Consider the following 21,411-nt stretch of genomic DNA (forward strand, 5'->3'; position numbering starts at 1 on the left):
TGTCGGGAATTTTCCACTCCTTTTTCCGGAGAACTTGATGGCTTTAGCTTCAGCAGCTACCGGAAATGACCATGCTCGGTGACCGGAAGCCCCGCCCCCTCCTTATATAAACCAAATCCAGACTTGTTGCTTCTGTTTTTGTCGTCGCTGTTGCTTGGTCACGGTTCTCCAGAACTCGAAGTTCGCAGTTAAAGAAAGTTATTTTTCGGTGCCGCTTTTAGCCGCAGGCATGGCCCAGATTAACAGCTGCCTCAAGCGGACCTTCATCGGGTTCAACTTGTTCTTCGCGGTAAGTTGGGGTGTTTTAAAAAGATCCAGAACCTTAAGGAATTAAAAGTGCGTAGTTGAAGCTTTAGTGGGTTATCGCCCTTTATTCTAATTTAACAAACGCCAACAACCAGCTTAACCGTTTAAAAACGGTCACAGTTGGAGTTTGTGGCTAAACAAATTGTATTTGATGCTAGTAATTTATATATATATATATAAAGTAATATATGCTCATTCTTAATTAATTCATGTGGTGAAGTTTCAGTTTCGTGTAGAAATTAGGACCTTCAATCGGTTCTGGTTCAAAATGTAAATTGTAATCTGATTATTGTACAGATTCGTTTTACAGTTTGTAACTCGCCAACCCTTTTTTTAAATTAAAGTTTTAATTTTTTGTCATTTTTGTCCACTTTGACTCGGACCCAGCATTAAAAACTACATTTTAACTCTTAATATGGCTTCTAAATTTTCTTTAACACTAAACCTTATAAAACAAAAAAAAAATAATGATAATTAACAGGATATTTCTGAATATTGCAGGTTTATGGATAAATAAAAAGCATAAGCTGCTCAAAAAGAACAAAATATGTTAAACTACACTTTAAAAATGTTTTGTGTAGATGAAAGTGTTCATACATGAAACCTATTACTGCTGAGTCACCCATTTCAGTATTGCATTATTATTTTTCAGTAAGACGGTGAATAGTTGTTTCACTGCCAAAAACAATTTGAATGCATTTTGCCTTTTTTGTTTTCATAAAACCTGCAGATCACGTCATCACTGTAAAATATTTCCACTGCATTTTGTTTCTTTTTATGTTTTGTACACAAGCTGCTCAATTCTAGTCGGTTCTTTTAAAAAAAGTGTGAAATAAACCAACTTTAACTTTCATTTTTAAACTTTTTCCATCTCTTACATAAAACAACCGAGCATTGCAGGTGTTTTCATTCCACTTCCTCCTGAGATGAAATACTTTTGCAAGACAATACAAGTTTTATAACTGCTTAGACCTGAGCTAAGATGGTTTCTGTTCCTTCTTTCTTAAGTACACAAAAGTTCATTCTTTTTTTTATGATTGTTTATCAAACCTGCTGGTTTTATCTGCACTTGGGTTACCTGCTGACACCAATGTTTGCTCAGAGCAGGACATGTTCAGGCGTCTGCCGCACACTTCAGCTTTGCGTTCAAACCTGCTTTTCCTGTTTGTTCAAGGAAATAGTTGCATGCTTTGTAAGGTAAGCTGTAGAGTTGCAGGTTGGATGTTTCAAAGCATTTATAGTTCCTAAGCTAACATAAATCAGCTCAAAGCAAAAAAAAAAAAAACACCTTTCTAGTGATATGCAGCATGTTTATTTGCATTTATGTCAGAGTTTATGAGCTTAAGAAGGATGTTGAAGTCAGAAGTGGGGAAGATGGATTTATGAGGGAATAAGTTTGACCCAGAGAAAATCGTAAAAGAGGTTAATCAATTTCTATGTTTCATTTTTTGTTATCACACCACAACTTTAAATATGTTATTATTTTAAATCCAAGTCACTGAGATGGTGCATTTATTAGTTTTTTGGCCTCTACAGTGTCTCAGAGTATCTCCAGTTTTCAATTTGATTGATAAATCTGGAGGAAAATATCCTACACTGACTCTGGATCATTACAGCAACAGTTTGTGGTCTGAAAAATGATGATTATCATCTAAAAGTTATTAAAACTGGTTATTTCTAAAGCTATTTTAAATACTTTGATTAAATTTGTCCTGCGAGCAGTTTATTATCTGTAAAATCTTTATTCTGTTTATGGAATTTCATTTCTAGGACATTTAATAAGCTGATTTTATGTAGCTTTCACACTAAAATTGAATTAAAGAGTTTTAAAATTAATCTTTGTCTAAAATGAATTGTTTTTTCTAGTTTGTCGGAGTAATCATCCTCAGCCTCACTATTTTTGCCCAAATCGCCACCAGCGGTGAAGATGACAACGTAAGCCCTCACACTTTGTTTATTTAGCTGGAAAAACTCAATTTGAGCTAAAAATCTAAACGTATAACTGCAGATTGAGAACCGGAGCTACGGGCTCATCTGCCTGTACATCATGGGAGCCGTCACCATGCTGCTCGGCCTGCTGGGAGCCTACGGCGCATACAAGGAGCACAAGATCTCTCTGATTGTGGTGAGTGCGTTTTCAGATGAAACGGGACGTTGCAAGTTTGGAGTTTCCAGTGATCTCATCTGAGATGTTGCATCATGCAGAGATCTTTATTTCGAAACGGAGGTCATGTGTTTATGTGACACTTTTTCAGTGAAATCGTTTGTTAAATATGTGTAAGTTAGCTTAATAACTTAAAAATGACCAGGAAGTATTCATTTGGTTCTCAGGTCAGGTGTTGTTGTGTAATTCTGGTTCAAATTGTTTGTTTTTCTTCTGCAGTTCCTGGTCTGCATGGTCATCGGGTCGTTGGTGATGATTCGATCAGGAATCCCTACCGCCGTTTTTCGTCCTCAGGTAAAATCCCTTCTCCTCCAGGCGGAGCTCCTACCTGGAACGCTGCGTCGGTGGAAATAATATTTCTGATTTGCACTCCAGTGTTAGCATAGCTAACGTTTTAGCCCAGCACTGCTTGTTGAAAACTCAGATTTGTTTTTGTTCAGGTTTAATTGTGGAGAATTTGTTGTTTTCAGACCTAATTTAATTAGAAAATGATTTTTAAAAATCACATTTGTACAAATGTTTCTTTTGCATAATCAAATTAGCAGCGCTAACTCATTTAGCAATTTAGCTTTTTGCTAACTTAAAAGTTTTAGCACACTTAGCTTTTTTAGTTTCTGCTGAATAGTTTTTTCAGACCTAATTTAATTAGAAAATGTTTCAGAAAAATCTGAATTTTAAATATTTCTCTATTTTAAGATGGAGAAAATGAACAGAGATGATTTTTCTTTTATTTTACGATTTTGCTGACTAGCTTTTTTTAGCTTTTGGTAAATGCTGTGTATTTATAGTGCGTTAGCATCAGTGGAATTAATGTTTAGCTCTTTAGCTTTAGCATTTTACTTGGTGCCCACCTCTGCTTATTGACACAAAAAATTCAAATTTGGTTTTATTTAGGATTAGATGTGCATAAATTGTTGCTTTCAGACCTATTTAAATTAGAATGGGATTTTAAAGAGTCACATTGTAAAGACTTTTCTGTTTTAAATTTGTGTCTGATTGAGCTGCATTGTGTTGTTTCTGCCTCTGAATGAATCTCTGCTGGTTTGCAGGTGGAGGGATTCCTGGAGAAAAGGTTCAGGGACTTTCTGCCTCTCAACATGGCGACGATTCCACAGAAGCACTTTGTCGACAGCATGCAGACTAATGTGAGACTCATTCCTCTTTCAAGAACTGAAGGTGTTAAAGATATGTTAATGGAGCCTCATGAGAAGGAAATGGTTCAAAAACAAGCTGCAGAGGCGGCTGACACTTTCAAACTTTTGTGTGTGGTTTGACCTCATTCACTTCTTTTCTCATTTTCGGTAATTCTGAAACCCACCGGAAACCCAAGATCTCACATGTTTTTAAAATATTCCACAAACTTCACCAGAATGACCTGCTTCAGTCTCAGTCACCACCTGTTCCTCAAACCAACCATTCAGGATTTATTTGATTAACAAAACAGGAGACAGAATGGCTCCTGTTGTTTGCCTTTCAGTCGTTGGAAAACTTTGTTCTGCCTTTTTGCTTTCTGTTTTCCTGAAGGGTGAATCAGAGTCCAGTCGTATTCATTTCTACTGAACAGAAACCAAAACCAAAAGTTTTATTCTCTCTCCCCAAGAAGAAAACGGGGTTTTCTCAAGCTTAATTCATTTGTATTTAATTAATTTCATGCCAATCTTAGAAAAAGGAATTTTTTTAGTTGGTTCATAAAGATCCAACTTTGTGGAACCAAGAATTCCACAAAAGAAAGACAAAAATATTTTATTTATTTTTTGTCATTATGTTTCAGAATATTTTTTTTATTTTTTTATTTGATTTTGAGAGCCGACGGCGTTCAGACATTTTTGGACTGAGGCCAGCTTGGTTCTTTAAATTATAAATAATTAAAATTTTCTCTACTTTGCCCAGCAGATTATGTTTATTTATATAAATATTTCGATTCACTTTAAAGCATCAAATCTGCAGAGATGTGAACATCAACCATCAAAGATGGCCGACATCTAAACTTTTAACCAAACCACAAGGTTTCAGTCAGACGTTCATTCAAAGTACATGACATACTTCCTGCAGAAATGTTTTGATCCTCCTGCAGTAAAAGGTTAATGTGAAACCAATAAAAGCTACACTCAGCTCAATGGGAACTGAAGATATCCTGCTGATATGCATTGATTAACCGATTATTAGTTCAAGCAGCTCAGCCAATGGCAATCTGATTTAAATCAGACGAGTGTGCAAAGGCAAGTTTAGAAGGAAAGTTTGCAAAAACTGATAAAGAAAATGGATGCAGTATTGAGTTTGGGGCCGCTGTGCTTCCAGGAAGCCTCCATTTCAACTCCTCTGATGTTATTTTAGCTTTTGTAGATGCTAATCTGCTGCTCCCAGTTCTAAAAACAACACTTTGTTGCCACGGTTACGCATCATATCTGTCCAAAAGTTAAAAAAAACAACCAAAAAAAAAAGATTCTGGTGGCAGAAAAGTCTGTGTTGGTTATAATCTGGATTATTTTAGTAACTGAATATTCTGACCATTAATCAGATAAAAAATTGACACGTTCATTTAACCAGTTAAAGCTTTTTTTTTTTTTTACAATATTAGGAATGCATTAAAAGATGCAAATAAACATTAAATTCCTTTTTTAAATAAGCAAGTAAATATTGTATTGCTCAAATGCAATATGTCACTCCTTCAGTGAATTAGAACAAGGTAGTTTTTTTTGTTTTGTTTTTGATTAATCGTGACGAATCCGATTAATCGTTTCAGCAGTAATCTGTATTATTCCAAACATTCCAGTTAATGTGGAGCAGCTCCAGTGGGAACCACCTCACATGTCCTGCACGGTGGTGGAGGAATGATGGTTTGTTTTGACTCTCCTCCTCCTTCTTCTGTGGTTTCAGTTGCACTGCTGCGGCCTGTTCAGCTACACAGACTGGAACGACGACATCCCGTCCTCCTGCGATTGCTCCTCTGATTTGGAAGAGGAATCCGACACATGCAAGCTGGTCCTTGGCATGAACCGCTACCCTGTGAGTGTCTGCGCTCAGATGTGATCTGATTCACATTTCTATTCGACCTGGAGCCACTCATGACTTTGTTTACGTCTCTTCCAGTTTCTGAAGCAAAGCAAGTCCATCTACAGTCAGGTGAGTAAACTGGAGCTGATTGACCAACCTGAAGGTGAAACTGATCAGATAAAGTAACTGCTGCTTCTCCTTTCCACCGGCAGCCATGTTTCCCCATCCTGATGCATTACGTCCTGCTGGTGGCCGACATCTCACTGGGGGTCATCTTCACTCTGGCTGCTCTGGCTGTGAGTTCACGCTTTGTCTCAAAAAATACACAAAACATTCTTCCAGGGAGCATTCACACCAACCCTGTTTGGTCTGCTTTAATCCAACACTGGCTTGTTGGCCTAGAAAGTTTGGTTTGTTTGGGTGTCCACACATCCTTAAAAATATCCTATTGTTTTAGAAATGCTACATATATAAAATTTGACTTTTGTAAGCTAACTTCCTAATTTAACACTCTGAAATTGGGCCTCTGTCTCTTTAAGAAGCTCAAGCTCTTTCTGAAACTCTGCCTTCAGGAAGTCGTCACAACTTGGCTCCTCTATTAACACTTTAGCATTTTTACCAGCATTGCTCTGAGAAGTAGCTCCTATAATGAGCTCAGCAGTTCCCCCAGTTGTTTGCTAATTGGTGCTGGCTAGTCTGAAGGAGCTGAGGGGGGGAGGAGCTGCGCCTTGAAGGTGGGGATTGGTTCAACCAGGCGTTTTGCACTCTTGACTTGACTCTGCTCTGGTGCGGATCAAAAAGGTTTGGTTGAAATGAAATCTGGTGCGATTCAAATGGATATCTGAATGAAAAGCGGACCAGAGATCACTCCAAAAGCAGGAAGCGGACTGCAGGTCAGGGCATTCTGGGTAAATACGACCAAAATGAATGCACTAGTTTATCGCTAGCAGGAGAAATGTGTCCTGCTAGCGAGGACACACTTTTAGCCAAAAACAAAAGAGAAATCCTCCAGACGCTGAAATCTGATGCCTCTCCATTTTTGTTTGGATTTCATAAAGAAGAAACTTGGACTCAATGTCGTCTTTAGAGGTTTTCAAGTTGCTTCCTGTAGTGGTTCTTGCTGTAGCTCCCCCATAGGTGAGGAGGGGAACAAGTTTTTCAAAAAGCTGAAAATGTAACAAATGTTGCAATTTTTAACTACCAGACCATCAGGTGTGAAATCACCTTTAAAGTCATTTTAAATCTCACAAACTACAACTTTACAACACAGTCCCTTACAAATAAGTTAAACAATCACAAATAGCTCTTAGACTTGAGAAAAGAAACGTTAAACATGTACAACTTTAAGTAGCAGATATTGTTTAAACTAAACTGTTTATATTTATGTTCCAGTCTTCTTTTGAGTCGGCTCATTAATGTAAATAAATAATCCATTAGAATCTCATCTGAAGGTTGGATTCCTCTCATGGAGACCAGGAATGTAAACAAACCGTCCCGGCTGATAAAACCTTGAGCATGCAGTTACTCTCATGCTCAAGGTTTCTGAAATGTTTCACTTTAAAGGAAACATTTGAGATCTATGTCGCATCAGGACAGAACAGGTCCTGACAGATCCTACCACGTCCTTCAGGATTGATTCTCTAACAGACTGTTCTGTGTTGGCGCCAGAGGCACCAGAAGGAACCTAAATGGATTAAACAAGAGTTAATTTGGAGTAAATAAACTTTCAGATGTACATTTAAGGTCCGAAATATTGCCCCCCCTGATGAACTCACACACAAATGATGCAATTTTATGATACAAAATGTGCATTTTGCATGTTTTTGTACTTCTATTTTGCCCCTACTGCTGGGAAAAACAGCCAAGATGCTTTAAAAACCCACCAAGATGTTTTTTTGGTAATAAACTAACATTTTTGGAGTCTGAAAATGAGTCCCTTCAAAAGCCTCCAGATAAGAATCCACATTCTGCTGGCATTGTGCCGTTACCTAGCAACCCCAGCCTGTTACCTAGCAACCTACATAGAGTTCCAGCATGTTGAGTCAGGGGGTGTGGCCAGCAGCAGCTTCTTTGGATTTAAAGTGACAGAGGCCCTAAACGGCTAAAAGTAGAAAGGCCTGAGCAAGTTACTCATTATCTAAAAATAATTGTATGCAAAAAATGTAACCAACATGATTTGTATAGGCCATAGACCTATCCTGGCCTGTTTAAGGAAGCATAACAGGTCACCTTTAAGAGTTAATTCTGAGTAAATAAAGTCACAAATATCACGCTATGATAAAATCATGCAATAAATGACCATAATAAAAACATTTAATTCTTCATCTTCCTCCTCATGGTTCAGGTTCTGGGCATGATTCTGTCCTCCATCATGATCCACCAGCTGCGTTATCCCAACAGAAGCACCGCCGTCCTCAACGTTCCCACCATCTTCATTCCAGGACCACCAAAGTACCAGGAGCTGCAAAACGATCTGCCCCCTCCCTACTAAATGAGCACTGCCACCTTTCTGTTATGCTTCAGGATGTTTTTCTTCTTCTGCCGTTTCTCTGACTGCTTCCAAAGTGCCTTTCATTCCTCCAACAAGGGAGAAACTCTCCAGAGATTACTCTGCACCAGCTTTGAAAGTTTTATTTTTAAACCATATTTTACTCTTTTTTTTTTTTTGTATGTTTGGTTTTAATCGTCTTTGAGAGTTTTAAGAAAAATAAGATATTTACTTTCATCTGTTTCTAAATCATCATGCAAAAAATTATTTCAACAAGTTTGGTTTACTGTCGAGTAATAAAAGTTGGGAAAAAGCCATAAGATATTTTCATCACAAAGAAGAGTTCTAACCTAATTTAGGTTTTATATATTAAACCTCTAGATATGCAGATTTGTGTTTAATCAAAAGCAACTTCCTTGCACACTTAATGCTCCTAAAGGAGCTGTTTAAATTTTATTTTTAATAACGAAGCTTAAAAAGTGACAACGAATGTAGACGGAGTTCTGTTTGGATTTAAAGGGAAATAAAACTATAAAATAAAACGATGTTTATGGTGTTTACTGATTAAAAAAATTGTCTGACTACATTAAAGCAATTTGCAGCTCTGAAGCATAAATGGTTGTAAAAGCAAAATGTTCTCAAAAACATCGAGTCAAAAATCTGCAAGAAAAAAAATCTAATCTAAAAACAAGAACCTTCCTGAATTCTAAAAGTGAAAAAAAAAAACTAAAGGTTTTTTAGATTAATCTCAGAAATCTTTGAAAGTTTTAAACTTTTAAAACTCATAAATTTCAAAGTTTTTCTTGGAAATCTCAGCATTGCTTGGCGTTATCTAGCAAATTCTCAACTTTTCAAGTTAAGAATTGCCATTGTTTTTCTAGAAAAAATTTTCAGGCAATTTTTTTGGCTTTTGGAGATCATAAATTTTAAAAAAATTATCTAGAAAATGTTTTAAATCTCAAAATTACTGAGCTTTTTTCCTCGCAAATTTTCAGCATTTAGACCTAAAAAATGTCTTGATTTTCTTTCTAGGAAATTTATTTTTAGATTAATCTTAAAATTTATGAGCCTTGCGTATTATCAGTGGTTATGGTTAATAAAGTATGCAGCAGTGAGTGTGTGAGAAGATAAAAATGATAAAGGACACAAAATCACAAATATTTTAATATTTTTGTTCAAATATTAAAAAAATTCAAATGCCTGATCTCAAATCTTTTTAATGATATGCATGTTAATGGGGGAAGTTTTCCCAGCAGAAAAAACCCAAAATCCCATGATCTCTGTGTATATGGGTCAAAGTTTTCCGTACGTGACATCCAAACCGGATATCCGTTGGGGTTGATCTTGTTGGTTTTTCAAATCGGGAACAGGGAATTGGAAATTCTGGTTTCAAACGTTCTCAAACATCCAGAGGAGGAAGCAGCTGGTTTGGGGATTAATAAACAAATCTGGGTCTGTTTCCTTAACCATAGTATGAGTTGTTGCTATTAGGCAAACATGATAAAGTTCTGAACTGTATGATAATGAGTGCTACTAAAGTTGGGCAGAAATGGTTTTATAACGCTAACATTTTAAAGAAGAGTGCCAAAACAGCTGAAAACCAGTGATTTATTTACTTATAGCGCCATCTAGTGGACAGAAGACTCACAAGAGCGCTAAGAGGCCTTTTCTGAACTAAACATTACTGAAAAAATTTAAATAATGTATGTAAAAACTCAGGTATTTCAAAGAAAAACATTGTAATGGTATGTCATAACCATGAGCTACATTAAACAATGTTCTTCTTCCTGAAATGGGTTTCCATATAAACTGTATTCTGTTAAATCTGTGTTTAAAGTGTTTTATCTGATTAAGCACCAAAATGCCATGGAAACCTATGAAAAATGCAATTATCCAAGCACAGTTAGGGGGAAAATTACTCACTCGGGTTTACCTTGTATAAGATGAGAGCAAAGACTGGAACACAGAGCATCCTGACTTAGATTTAGTACATGTTTACACCCAAAAACAGATGTGCAAAAATATTCACCAGACAGACTGAGAACTGACTTCTCCTTATCTGCACTTCTTATAACTGCAACTTGCTCAGACAACATGAACTTAAATTATCCTTTACTAAAACAATTATTACTAATTGTTAAAAGTAGACATACTTCTACACTCTAAGTACAATGTTCCCTGAAGGGAAATGAACTTAACTGCTGATTTTCTGTAGATGGATAAATATTAAGGTTTTTCAAGATATTAAAAATTATTTTAGATGTCTGGTTTGCAGTTTTTCCGCCATCAACCTTGACTTTTCATAGAAAAATCTTTAGCTGTAGCAAATAAAGAAATCTTTGGGATATTTAAGCATGAAAAGTTGGTTTTAGCCCTTACCAACATTCATATTTTCCCCCAATTAATAACTCGTATAATTTTGAAAATGCCGATTTCTATCCTTTAACTTTATTCCGGTCGCTCGCCAAATCTTAGGGTAATTTTTTTGTTACACCATCGGCAGCCATTTTGTTTTTCTTTTTTCAGCGACGGCAGGAACAAACCAATATCGATTCTTATAATTATATCTTAGTTTACGGATAAAAGTAAAAGCTAAAATGTTTTGTTAATCGAAAATGCATGTTTATGAAATATAATTATTTTAAACAAACAAGTTTTTAAAGAGTTTTTCAGTGATAGAACAAAGGCGCGGGCGCATTTTAGCACTTAAGCTAGCATAGCTGTAAAGGTAAGTTGAGTTTTAATTTTACATTAGAATAAAACATTTTTTTTCGTATTTCTTGCTGAAAAAAATGTCATGCCTGTAAGTTTTGTTTTTTTACATTTTATCGGGCTCATAAAGGGCTAGTTGATAACCGTTACTTCAATCAAAATGAAGTATTTATCGATTTTCTTTAATGATTAAAATATTTCCAACACCAGAAAATGATGCCGTTATTGAAGATTTCTCCTCCCCTTCCTTCTCTCTCCCCTCTCCCATCGCCAGCCTCCACCTGAGCGTCATCTTTCCTCATTATCTCCCAGACACGGATGAAAAGAACCCGTCTCAGTTCGGAGCCGCCACCGCCTCCACCACCACCTCAGACCGGCTGTTCCTCCGTCGCTCAGGCCGCTGCAAGAGGACACTGCAGGGCGGGGAACGAGCGGTAGGAGCCCCGGCGGCGGTGCTACGACGGCTGCTCTCAGCGTAAACAAGCCTCTTCTGCTGTCCTTGATGTTCCTTGACAGCGCGAAGAGGAGCTTCAGAGAGGCAGTTTGTTTGAATCTGACCCTCAGAAAGGCAGCATGAACCGCAGCAGAGGAAGAGGAGAAGGTGGCTTCTTCACCATGTTTTTCTCGCTGTGTTTAATTTGGACACAGCTGCTGATCCCAGGTAAGCGTCTGCTGGCTGCATGCTGCCTCAGACATCAAAACATTTAGCTAAATAAATGTGTTTTCCACAACCTTCTGAAAAATAATCAAGAATGCTATATGTAGATCCGACACTAAATTAATCATATATCTATGCAGTTTAGTTACAATGTGCTTCATGATGGGCATTTATTTATATTTTGCAAATGGACTGTATTTGCTGTCTGTGAAAGCAATATATATAAATATCCTGAATAATTGTAATATTTGTAAATAAATTGTTTCCGTACTATAATCCATAACATTCACAATCTAACTGGTTTTGTTGTGTTAATGCACACCAGATGTGTCAGTTAAAGTGTAGCTTTAAAAAGGGAGAATGAAATGTAGTATTTTTAGCATGGAGAGATATTTGAGTCAGCTGCAGAAGATGCCAGCATCCCCACTGCGTCTTCAGGGGCTGTTCAGTGATGCAGTTCCTGTGTGAACGCCTTAAATCTGAATATAGGTCAAAGTAGACCTTCATACTGAGTCCTCATAAAAAAACATAATTGACACAAAAAGCATCTTTTATTTACATGAGCGATGAGACGTTAATCTCAAAGGATGCATTAATTCATATCTAGAAAAACTGAGCTTTTTTTTTTGTTGTTGGCGGAAACAGTTTTTTTTTTCTCGTAAAAACGAGCTTACATCTGGATAATAGTTGTAGTGCGTTTGTAATAAAGGGTTTCTGAATATTTTAAAGGTGAATAAAAAAGAAAAACAAAATAGTATGCAAATCTGATTCTTACAGACATAAAAGATCAGTGGTTGTGGCCAACTTGTTGTTTATTTTAGTCAAAATTGACCCAATCTTTGGAAAATTAATGGGTAAAAAAATGATCCTAAACTGATGCAAAAAACAACAATTAATTTAGTTGTGTTGTAAGCTCTGGTAAAGTTTTTATTTTTGTTTCAATCCATTAGTTTTTAAAGGTTTCAGAGAGCTGGATGTTGTCTGTTTATTAGTAGAAAATAATAGTATCAATAGTACAAATTAATTAAACAAAAAATAATTTTTGTTGTTTTAATTAGATTTTTAGTTTTATGTGAAATGCTACCAAACTAGTGGAATAACGTTTTATTTTTATTTTTAAGCAGTTATGAGGCTAAGCCTAAAACTGCTGCTGTGCAAGTTACTTAACTGGTGGTTGCTAGGTAACCAAAGTTGGGGGGAACTTGAAACTGCTTATTACCCAGCAGGTTGTTGCTAGGCAACCAAAGAGTGAGTGAGTTAGTTGGTTCCACCAACCTAGCCTGGTTTAGTTGGCTAAAGTCTTTCCTCTGCCTTCATCCCCCAGAAAGCTGGATCAGAGTCCAGTGAATATTCACTGTATTAAATGTTCAATCAGATGTATTTTTTAATTGTTATTGATCGCAAAATATATGATTAATTTATTATTCAGGCCTAGTAAGAATATAAGAGTATCAATAATTAACCTCACAAGGAGCACCAATTCTTCCTCAGTAGAGTTTTTTTCTCTACTGAGAAATATATAAAATATGCAGTTTTCTTTTGTATATTTAATTCAGGGCTGCACAGTGGTGCAGTTGGTAGAGCTGTTGCCTTGCAGCAAGAAGGTTCTGGGTTCGATTCCCGGCCCCGGTCTTTCTGCATGGAGTTTGCATGTTCTCCCTGTGCATGGTGGGTTTTCTCCAGGTACTCCGGTTTCCTCCCACAGTCCAAAAACATGACTGTCAGGTTAATTGGCCTCTCCAAATTGCCCCTAGGTGTGAGTGTGTGTGCATGGTTGTTGCTTGCATGCTTTTTGTTGCCCTGCGACAGACTGGCGACCTGTCCAGGGTGACCCCGCCTCTCGCCCGGATCGTTAGCTGGAGAGGCAGCAGCACCTCCTGACCCCACTAAGGGACAAGGGTGCAAAGAAAATGGATGGACATTTAATTCATAATGATGTTAAATGTCTTAGATTTGACTTATAAAACCTGCAGAAACCCTGCAAGGTTACTGAAAACCGTCTGAAACGCTCAGTTCTTTATTCTCATCTTGATCTTTGAGACTAGTCTGTGTTTTTTTTCCTGTCAGGCGTTTTCCAATGTTGGTTTTGGTCATCTGATGATGACTAATTCCTGCTGTAATTCCCTCCTTTAGGCTCTCACTGTGTCTCCGGTGTTAATCTGGGTCTTCAGGTTCACTCTGCTTCAGGAGGAAAACAGCTGACATGTTTTATCCTGTGCTACAGTCTCGGTTCTGGCTGTTTATTTAATTTCTGTCGTCTTTATCACAGTGTGTTTGCCTCTGGGGCGATTTAGCTGATTAGATGGAGAACATTTGATTAGTCTGTCGTGGTCAGCAGGTCGCTTTGACAGAGAAACTGGGAGCCAAATTCTGGTTCTTGTGATTGATGATTCAGCTGTGAGGCAGCAGCTGTGATGCTGATTACATGAGAGGAGCAGACTGAGCTTCCAGCATTTTCTACACAAAACACTCAACCAGTCTGCCTCTTCTCTGCATTTGTGCTAATATCGGAAAGCAGATGATTATTTCAGCTGTGTGACAATAACAAAAGGAGAAATCCAATATATAATCTCAAAGGAAAAGGAAATGCCTCACTCTATTTGTCTCGTAATTCACTTCCAGCCTGAACAGAGGCATGATGGTTGCTGTCCAATCAGAGCTCACCTCAGCATCCTGCATAGCAACCAGGACGCTGTCGTTAGGTAGGAAAGAAGGGAGGAAGGGATGGAGAACGCTGAGTCAGGTTCACAGCATCTCTGAGGAGTTAAATGCAGATTTCAGCTGTTTTTTCAGCCAGAAAAGGTCAGAGATATAGAATTTATTTGGCTTTTATGTAATTGCAGACATTTTGAACCCAAGCTATTTAATTCCTGCCCCATCTGTTTTATTTAATTTGTTGCTATCCATTCATTTCTGCTTGTCAGGCTTTTACATAATTCAAAAATTGATTTCAGGAAAGAAAAATCTGCTGTCAGAGGAAATGTGACAATTTAGACAAATGTCAATGGAACCGTTTGTGTATCATATATACCAATACTAGAAAATTCCTGCAGAAATTTTAAAGGGGCATGCCAAAGTGTGCCCGTCGGCTTTGAGCCAGTGTTTTTATACTAAAAATTAGCATTAATGCTAAAGAAAGCTGCAACGTAGTCAATAACCTGTGGAGAGGCAGAAGCATGTAGAATAATCTGTACTTGTACCATTCATTATGTTAAAATTGATGCATATGCTAAAATTAGCCAATATGCTAATGTTAGCTCAAATGCTGGCAGTAGGATGTGGAGCAACACGACCATGTTGTTTTAATTTTACTACTCTATTCAGTATACTAAACATTTCTAATTAATGAGAAAATTAGGTAAAAGCTAACTTTAGGTAAAAGTGCTAGTGCACTAGTCATAGACAGTGAAATGCTAACTTTTGTACAAATGCTAATGACCTGCCTTGCTGAGCATCACCGCTCTTTTCCTACGAATCCTCTTCTGCTCTCTGTCAGGTTTGTGATCTGTAGCATCGCAGGCGCTGCGTCTGTGCCGCTGGTTCCTTAAAGGAGCAGCGACGTTATTTTCTGTCCATAGACTTTTAATCAGCTATTTATTCTTATTTATGTCAGATTTTAACATGGGGGACATATGTGTAATGGTTATAGTCTTGAATCAGTAGTATAATGCTGAAAACACAAGCAGTTGTAAATACCAGTAAACCCTACAGTGCAGTCCTGGGGAGCTGCAGTTCCAGACACTCTGTTCTTCTGTTGCTATGGTAATTAATCCCCTGCAGCTGTGAGAGCCAAAGAGCGGGAAAATCCTCTTCAGACACAGTTTCTATACTTGGGAGACACCAGGCGTCAGTCTGAAGGACCCTGACAAAAAGCATAAGCCCTAGCAAATTTTTGTAAACATTGTACATGAGCAGGCATGTGTATCTATGTTATGACCAACTTTCAGACCAATAGGGCGATATTTATGCCTGTGAGGGGGATTTAAAAAGGGTTTTTGAGTCAGCCATAAACAGTCCTGTGTGTGTGTTTCATAGAGAAAGATTACTGATTCTGTGAGACACAAAATCTCAAATTTTTTCGTTTTTATTAATTTATGTAATCATTTTAACTCCAATCCCCAATAAAAGTAATAGCTCACTTGCCGGGATTGAGCCGCACGTTTTGATACCACTTTTGTGGGTCAGCATGCAGCGGTACGAGCCGCATTAACGGTAACGGAAGAATAATAAATTATATTTATAATAATAAAGAGACATTCTATTGGGTGTAGAACAATAGGTGCCTGCCATGCAATGCATGGAGGCAGTACTGACTTGCTTCGCAAGTCAGTACTGCTCTCCTTATGCATTGCTATGGCATGCCCCTAATTATCGCTAGATTTTCTAATATCACTCAGCCCTACTCTATTGATTTTGATACAAATGAGAAAATAGCATTGATTATTAGAAATATTGATTGTTTTAATAACTTTTCTTTCCACTGTATGAATTGCACATGGTGATGGCTGCCAAATCTGTTGGTAAAGAAAGCTTTAGGTTTCAGCTTTAAAACTATAACTGATCCTTCTGTCCAGGGCCGTGCAGAGAATTCAAAAAAAAAAAAAAAAAAGGGCCCATCTAACCGCATTCTAGGACAGAATATTAACAAAGCCACACAGCTTTCAGAGTTTAATAAACAATGATAAATTACAAAATTGTGAGATATACAATCAAAGCTAAGGAGAATCTCTATATAGAGCATACAACTATGCATATGTAAGATATTTTATTAGTAATTTCTTTCTGCAGGTCTATTTTGTTATAGGAAAGTATTGCAATGTTCAAATCTGCAATTTAGCAAGATATGTAAATCAGAGCTGGTGGTCTAGCTCTGATTTACATATTTTGTCTTTACAGAATTACACTATTAAAATATAAATAAGGGCACAATGCAACCTTTTAGTGACTGTAATCAATAAAACAAAGAGCTGCCTGTTTGCTACAGTGGAGATGAGAAGTCTGGGTTGAGTTTTTTCCCCTTCATTAATTACACACTTTATATCCATCATGGTAATTTAGGGTGAGTTATTTTTCATTCTAAATGAATATCCTTGTTGGACTTTTATTTAAGTGTTATTTTCCTTCAAGATACATTTACCTAACGCCAGAATAAATTAAATGTACATTATGCAGCAAAGGAAATTAGAAGATCGGTCATATGTTCTTTATGGAGATGATAAGTTTCGGACGGGCCATGTGCCTCGTACACAGGGAAGAAGCTTTTTAGTTATCTAGCTTTGCTAGCAAAGTCGTTAGCTAGCAACTAGCTAATAGCATAACAACAACAACAACAGCCTAATGTCTATGATAAAAATACTGAATCGATAGATAAGAACAGTTTCTCCTCACCTGGCTGTCTCCTCCCGCTCAGTAGTTCTTCAGAGAAAGGGAGACGCAGAGGCCTGTCAGTGTCTGTTGTATTTCATTACCTCTCTGCTTAAACCGCGACTCCGAGCTGAAGCAGAAACGATACTTCAACGTTTTCCATAATCTGACAAGCAGCAAGTCTACTCCACTTTATTCACCAAAAACGTTTTTTTTAATAATTCACCAAAAACTGTTCTGTAATCTGGAACGTTTGCTACGTTGAGCTCCAGTTAGCCGCTTTATTGCACTGCGAGAGAGGCAACTGCGTCATGCGTCACGGGCAAAAGGTCAAAGGTAACAAGGTGACCAGAGGGCTTCTTATGCTGTACAAAAATAAATAAATAATTTTAGTACATGTTATTATGTTTCAGAAGAGGGCTTAGAAAATAATAATACCAAAAAAATAAATAAAAAAATGACCAAAAGGGCACTTGGGGCAAGGAGCAAAAAGGGCAAGGAGAACATTGGGGGTGCTCTTTGCCCCCCAATGTGGGGGTGCCCAATTGGGCACACATTGGGGGTGCCCAATGTGTATTTTTTGGGTTTGGTCACTAGATGGGGCTGTGGCCCAAAGTACTGCTGGATTTCAGATGACTTTGTGCAAACGTCACGCAATGCCGATGGCGGTCAAAAGGTAAATGCAGCCTGTTTACTTCTGTTGATCCAGCTTCAAGAGGCAGAAAGTCTATGTCGTGGACGGTTGGTCCACTTGTTCTAATAGAAAGATGTCATACTTACATACTGTATGCGGACTGTTGGATGTAAAATTCATGAGCAATAGATATTGTGCTACTATCAGTATCACACCAAAGGCAGCAAGTTGCAAGCCTTTAAAATTGTGATGCTTTTTATGGGTCAAATAGACTTAAAAAATTATAACAGCAGCCGCACAGGGGGGCCTAATCTAATTTTTTGTCAGGGGTCCCCAGATTCCTTGTGACGCCCATGAATCCAGATAAATAGGCTTAATTCAGAGTTAAAGTAAATTAGATTTTAAAAGTTTTAAATTACCCAGGAAAATATGCAGCTCTAGATGTTTTGACTGAAGTCCTGGGATTAATTATTCATTTCTGTAGAAGAATAATGAATCTATTTTTCCTAATGTGAAGTGTGTATCTGGATCTATAACAGAATTAATTGTGCTTGTAGCCTGACAACTATTATAATCCTGAAATTCATTCTAGCTTTAAATGCTTATTTAAAGTTAGAGGACAAAATAACTTGGTATTTTACCAAACATATAAAATATATAAAATTCATTCATTTATATTTCATTAATGCAAAGCTTAATGAAGCTTGCATTCATTAAGCTTTGCATTAATGAAATATAAATATAAGTTTATATTTTAAATGTATAGCGTACTATACATTTAAAATATAGTACGCTATATTTTAAATGTATAGTACGCTATACATTTAAAATATAGCGTACTAAATTTTAAATGTACGCCTAATAAAAGGGAAAGAGATGCAGTGCTTTGCTACACTATCACTAGATAAACAGGTAAGGAAAAAGTTAATTAAGAAAAAAATATGGAGGGAGAGGGAAGTAGTTCAGTTATGCTAGCTTGACTTTGACAACCTAAACATGTAGATGTGGTGTGTAATTCTGTTTCAGTTCAGTTAGAAAATAAAAGGCGAGTTAAACACCAACTCTGACAGATCATCAGTACAGCAGGTGTTTAATGAGCTAATAGCAGCGGTAGCTAATCTACCACATTGATCACTTATTAATGATCGCAAAATAAACATCAAACCATAAAAACATAAAACTGTAATGGACTGAATATTACATTTTTTGTGTGGATATTATTAGTACTATTATTACTATTAAAAACAATAGCGATAATAACAATATTAAATTACAATAACTATGTTATAATTTCTCAAGTTTCATTAAGTTTAAATTTGAACCTGTGAACACATTAGACGTCACTTAATTTTGTTTACAATTTTACCTGTTATGTAATTTCATTCATCCTACATACAGTCAATTTTTCCACATGTGAAAATAGTGGATTGAGCAGGATTAGTGTGAATACCGTCGTACTTTGCTGCAGGAGAGACTGTCTGTTATCAGGGAGGAACCAGGGCACAAATCAAGTCTGGCACACAGGCCGTGTCTACAACGAGCAGGCAGCGGAGGACACATCTTAAGTTATCTCCCACAGAGAAACACTAAAACGTAAAGAAAACAAACTAATACTTTTATTAATTGCAATTTAATTAATAGAATACCATTTAGTTAAAATTAACATGACTTGAACCTAGTGTAATTTGTAGTTTTATATATTAACAGCACTGGTATTGTCTAAATCAGGCTAAATTTGTAACACTAAGTCAAACATATAATCAATACTAGAATAACATTAATTAGAAAATGTCTAGAATGAATGTGTTTCTATTAAAAACTTTGATCTTAGACGATGTAGGAGTTCTGAACCACTTTGCTTCATGTCAATTTAAAATTACTGCAGAACGAGACAGAGGTCTTTCAGAAAATACCTATATTCTTCCCAAAACCGTTTTATCTGTTGAAGTAGGAAAGAAATGAAATTAAAGTCAGAAGTGATTAAGACAGCAACATGCGCTCTGCTGCCTTCCTGTTGAGAGAAAAGAGACTGACTACTGACAAACAGCTGTGCAAGACAATGGTACCAAATCAGGACTAACAGAACAGCAAACATGCGCTTTGCATGGGACACACAGAAAGAAGCTCCAACAAGGTAACAAAATGGGTGCACACATACAGACATACGAACCGACAATTTACAATCCCCAAACACCAACCATACGTTTAAAACAAACTGCAATCAACAGAAAAGAATACATTTAAAACACAAAATGTTCGCTCTGCGGCAGAACCTTTCACTCTCACGAACACACACACAAACTACCCTAAACGGATCCAAAAACTAAATTCCAATGTGGCCACAGTCAAGGTACTGCCTTTCTTCCGTGACTCAGATCGACGATCAACTTTAACTAGTTCTCTTATCTTATCCTATGGTGGACATCTTTCATCGCATTTCGCGTCTCGCAAATCGGCTATCTCGTTATTTTCCGAGGGCAGTACTCCTCGAGGGTAAAACAAAAGAAAACCTAGCCTACACCTTCCCCGCTTACGGTAGAAGGGGGGTCGGCCGACTCCCAGACCGAGCCAGTCGACCTTCACACCTAAAACTACTCCTATGAACAACGGCTGTTAGCTGAAATTTAGAGAAACCGTGTGGGCCCTACACCAGAGTATTGTTTCCAAAAGTCTGCACCTGAACGGCCAGTCCAATCTCTGCTTGTGTGTCAACACAAACCCGCCCTCTGCTACCAACTGTTGAGAATAGAAATCCTAAGAAGTTTAACAAAGTGGACAGCAAGAATTTTTAGTGTGGCGTAATTCTGGTTCATCTTCTGAAGCCACTTTAATTGGAGCAGAAGTCTTAGGAATCACCTTAACATCGCTATATAGATCAAAAGAATCACTGTCTTCAGCAACGGACTCTCCCAGAGTAAAGTCTTCAGACAGATCCTCTAGAAATAAGTCTTCATACGGATCTGTGTGAAGACTTACACAGTAGCCCGTTGCATCATAATAATAAAGTCCGTCACACGAGGGCTCTGTTTTTGTGGGATCATTGGATACTTCCAACGCCTTCTTAACGGCGCTGGTGTCCGCATCGCGAACTTCCCCAGCCGGGGAAGGACGGAAAAGCCACGAGTCAAACTCGTCATATTCGATATCGTCTTTATGACTACTAATATCAAATACAACGGAAGGGAGGAGTTTATTAAAAACTTTCCTCACTCCCGTTGTAATCAAATATCCGGCTCCGAAAGTCAACGGAAAAAATATCGTTGCCGCAATCTCAGCCATTCTTAAAACGCACTGGAAAAACGCACTAATAAACTTCGGAGCTGCTTGAATATAAACTCCGGTTTTGAGATGCAAGCATTTATAACCTCACATGTTCTTTGATCTATGTCATAGATCTATGTCATAGATGAGGTCATAGCTACAATGAGTCTCTGTAGTTCCGGGGGAATGTCTTGCTTCTGGTCGTTGCTATGGAAACGGTCAGATCAGTTCTGCATGAGTCAAACTATTAACCCTTTGCAACTTCGTCACTTAATCATTTGAGGCGCCATGAGATTTTAAGGGTTAAATATTAAGTTTAGAATGACAATGATATATTAAAACCATTAATTTAAGTAGGATTTTTCATCATTTTATCAAGTTTAAAATTTTGAATCATACTTGACTTAAAATATCTTAAAAGTAAACTGAAATTGAACTCAGAAACATTTGCTGCTGCTGTTGTTGTTGTAAAATGTGACAAGAACGTTTGCCTGCTTGGAGAAGAGCTGCAAAGAAATAATTTTGGTTTAATAATTTTACACATTAGCATAAAAATAGAATAAAGAATGATCCCAACGAAATGGTGCTGCCACTCCATATGTGATGGATTGTAAACAACTCACTTGAACACATTTGTTCTGTACAGTGCGAAAACGTAAACAATAGACAGAACGTAATGTCATCCAGCTTGTCTGCGGTTCCCTTCTGGACCTGTTACCCCATCAACCCGATGTGGAAGACTTGCTGGTCAAATGCCTTTCCATGCGGTTCAGCTTGATTCTCATCTCTCTTCAGTTGCTCTGTCTGAGATTTCTCCCATTGACCTCGGT

At 37.4% G+C, this 21,411-nt stretch overlaps 2 protein-coding genes across 2 annotated transcripts in view; both read left to right on the plus strand.

Moving 5' to 3' along the window:
* Positions 1 to 122: 122 nt before the first annotated feature.
* LOC145550200 (tetraspanin-8-like) lies at positions 123 to 8,494 on the plus strand. The gene is made up of 9 exons (XM_081604091.1): positions 123 to 289; positions 2,173 to 2,241; positions 2,315 to 2,431; positions 2,690 to 2,764; positions 3,520 to 3,615; positions 5,348 to 5,476; positions 5,561 to 5,593; positions 5,677 to 5,760; positions 7,809 to 8,494. Exons 1-9 carry the CDS (start codon positions 230 to 232, stop codon positions 7,953 to 7,955), a joined length of 810 nt encoding a protein of 269 aa, XP_081460217.1. The 5' UTR covers positions 123 to 229; the 3' UTR covers positions 7,956 to 8,494.
* Positions 8,495 to 8,633: 139 nt separating this feature from the next.
* ptprr (protein tyrosine phosphatase receptor type R) overlaps positions 8,634 to 21,411 on the plus strand; it is a 37,515-nt gene continuing 24,737 nt past the window's right edge. Inside the window, exons 1-2 of the mRNA XM_008400842.3 lie at positions 8,634 to 10,680; positions 10,939 to 11,325. Of these exons, the coding sequence (XP_008399064.2) occupies positions 11,238 to 11,325 (88 nt within the window). The 5' untranslated portion in view covers positions 8,634 to 10,680; positions 10,939 to 11,237. The remainder of the gene's footprint in view (positions 10,681 to 10,938; positions 11,326 to 21,411) is intronic.

The sequence above is a fragment of the Poecilia reticulata genome, chromosome 23, assembly GCF_904066995.2.
Source record: "Poecilia reticulata chromosome 23, P_reticulata-male-v2, whole genome shotgun sequence".
In the NCBI taxonomy this organism is placed as follows: Eukaryota; Metazoa; Chordata; class Actinopteri; order Cyprinodontiformes; family Poeciliidae; genus Poecilia; species Poecilia reticulata.

Excerpts from the sequence above, each read along its gene's own strand:
- LOC145550200 (XM_081604091.1), top strand. The coding sequence starts at position 230 with ATGGCCCAGATTAACAGCTGCCTCAAGCGGACCTTCATCGGGTTCAAC. Across the intron at positions 3,616-5,347 it reads TCGACAGCATGCAGACTAAT|TTGCACTGCTGCGGCCTGTT; the intron begins GTGAGACTCATT and ends CTGTGGTTTCAG. Across the intron at positions 5,477-5,560 it reads TTGGCATGAACCGCTACCCT|TTTCTGAAGCAAAGCAAGTC; the intron begins GTGAGTGTCTGC and ends CGTCTCTTCCAG.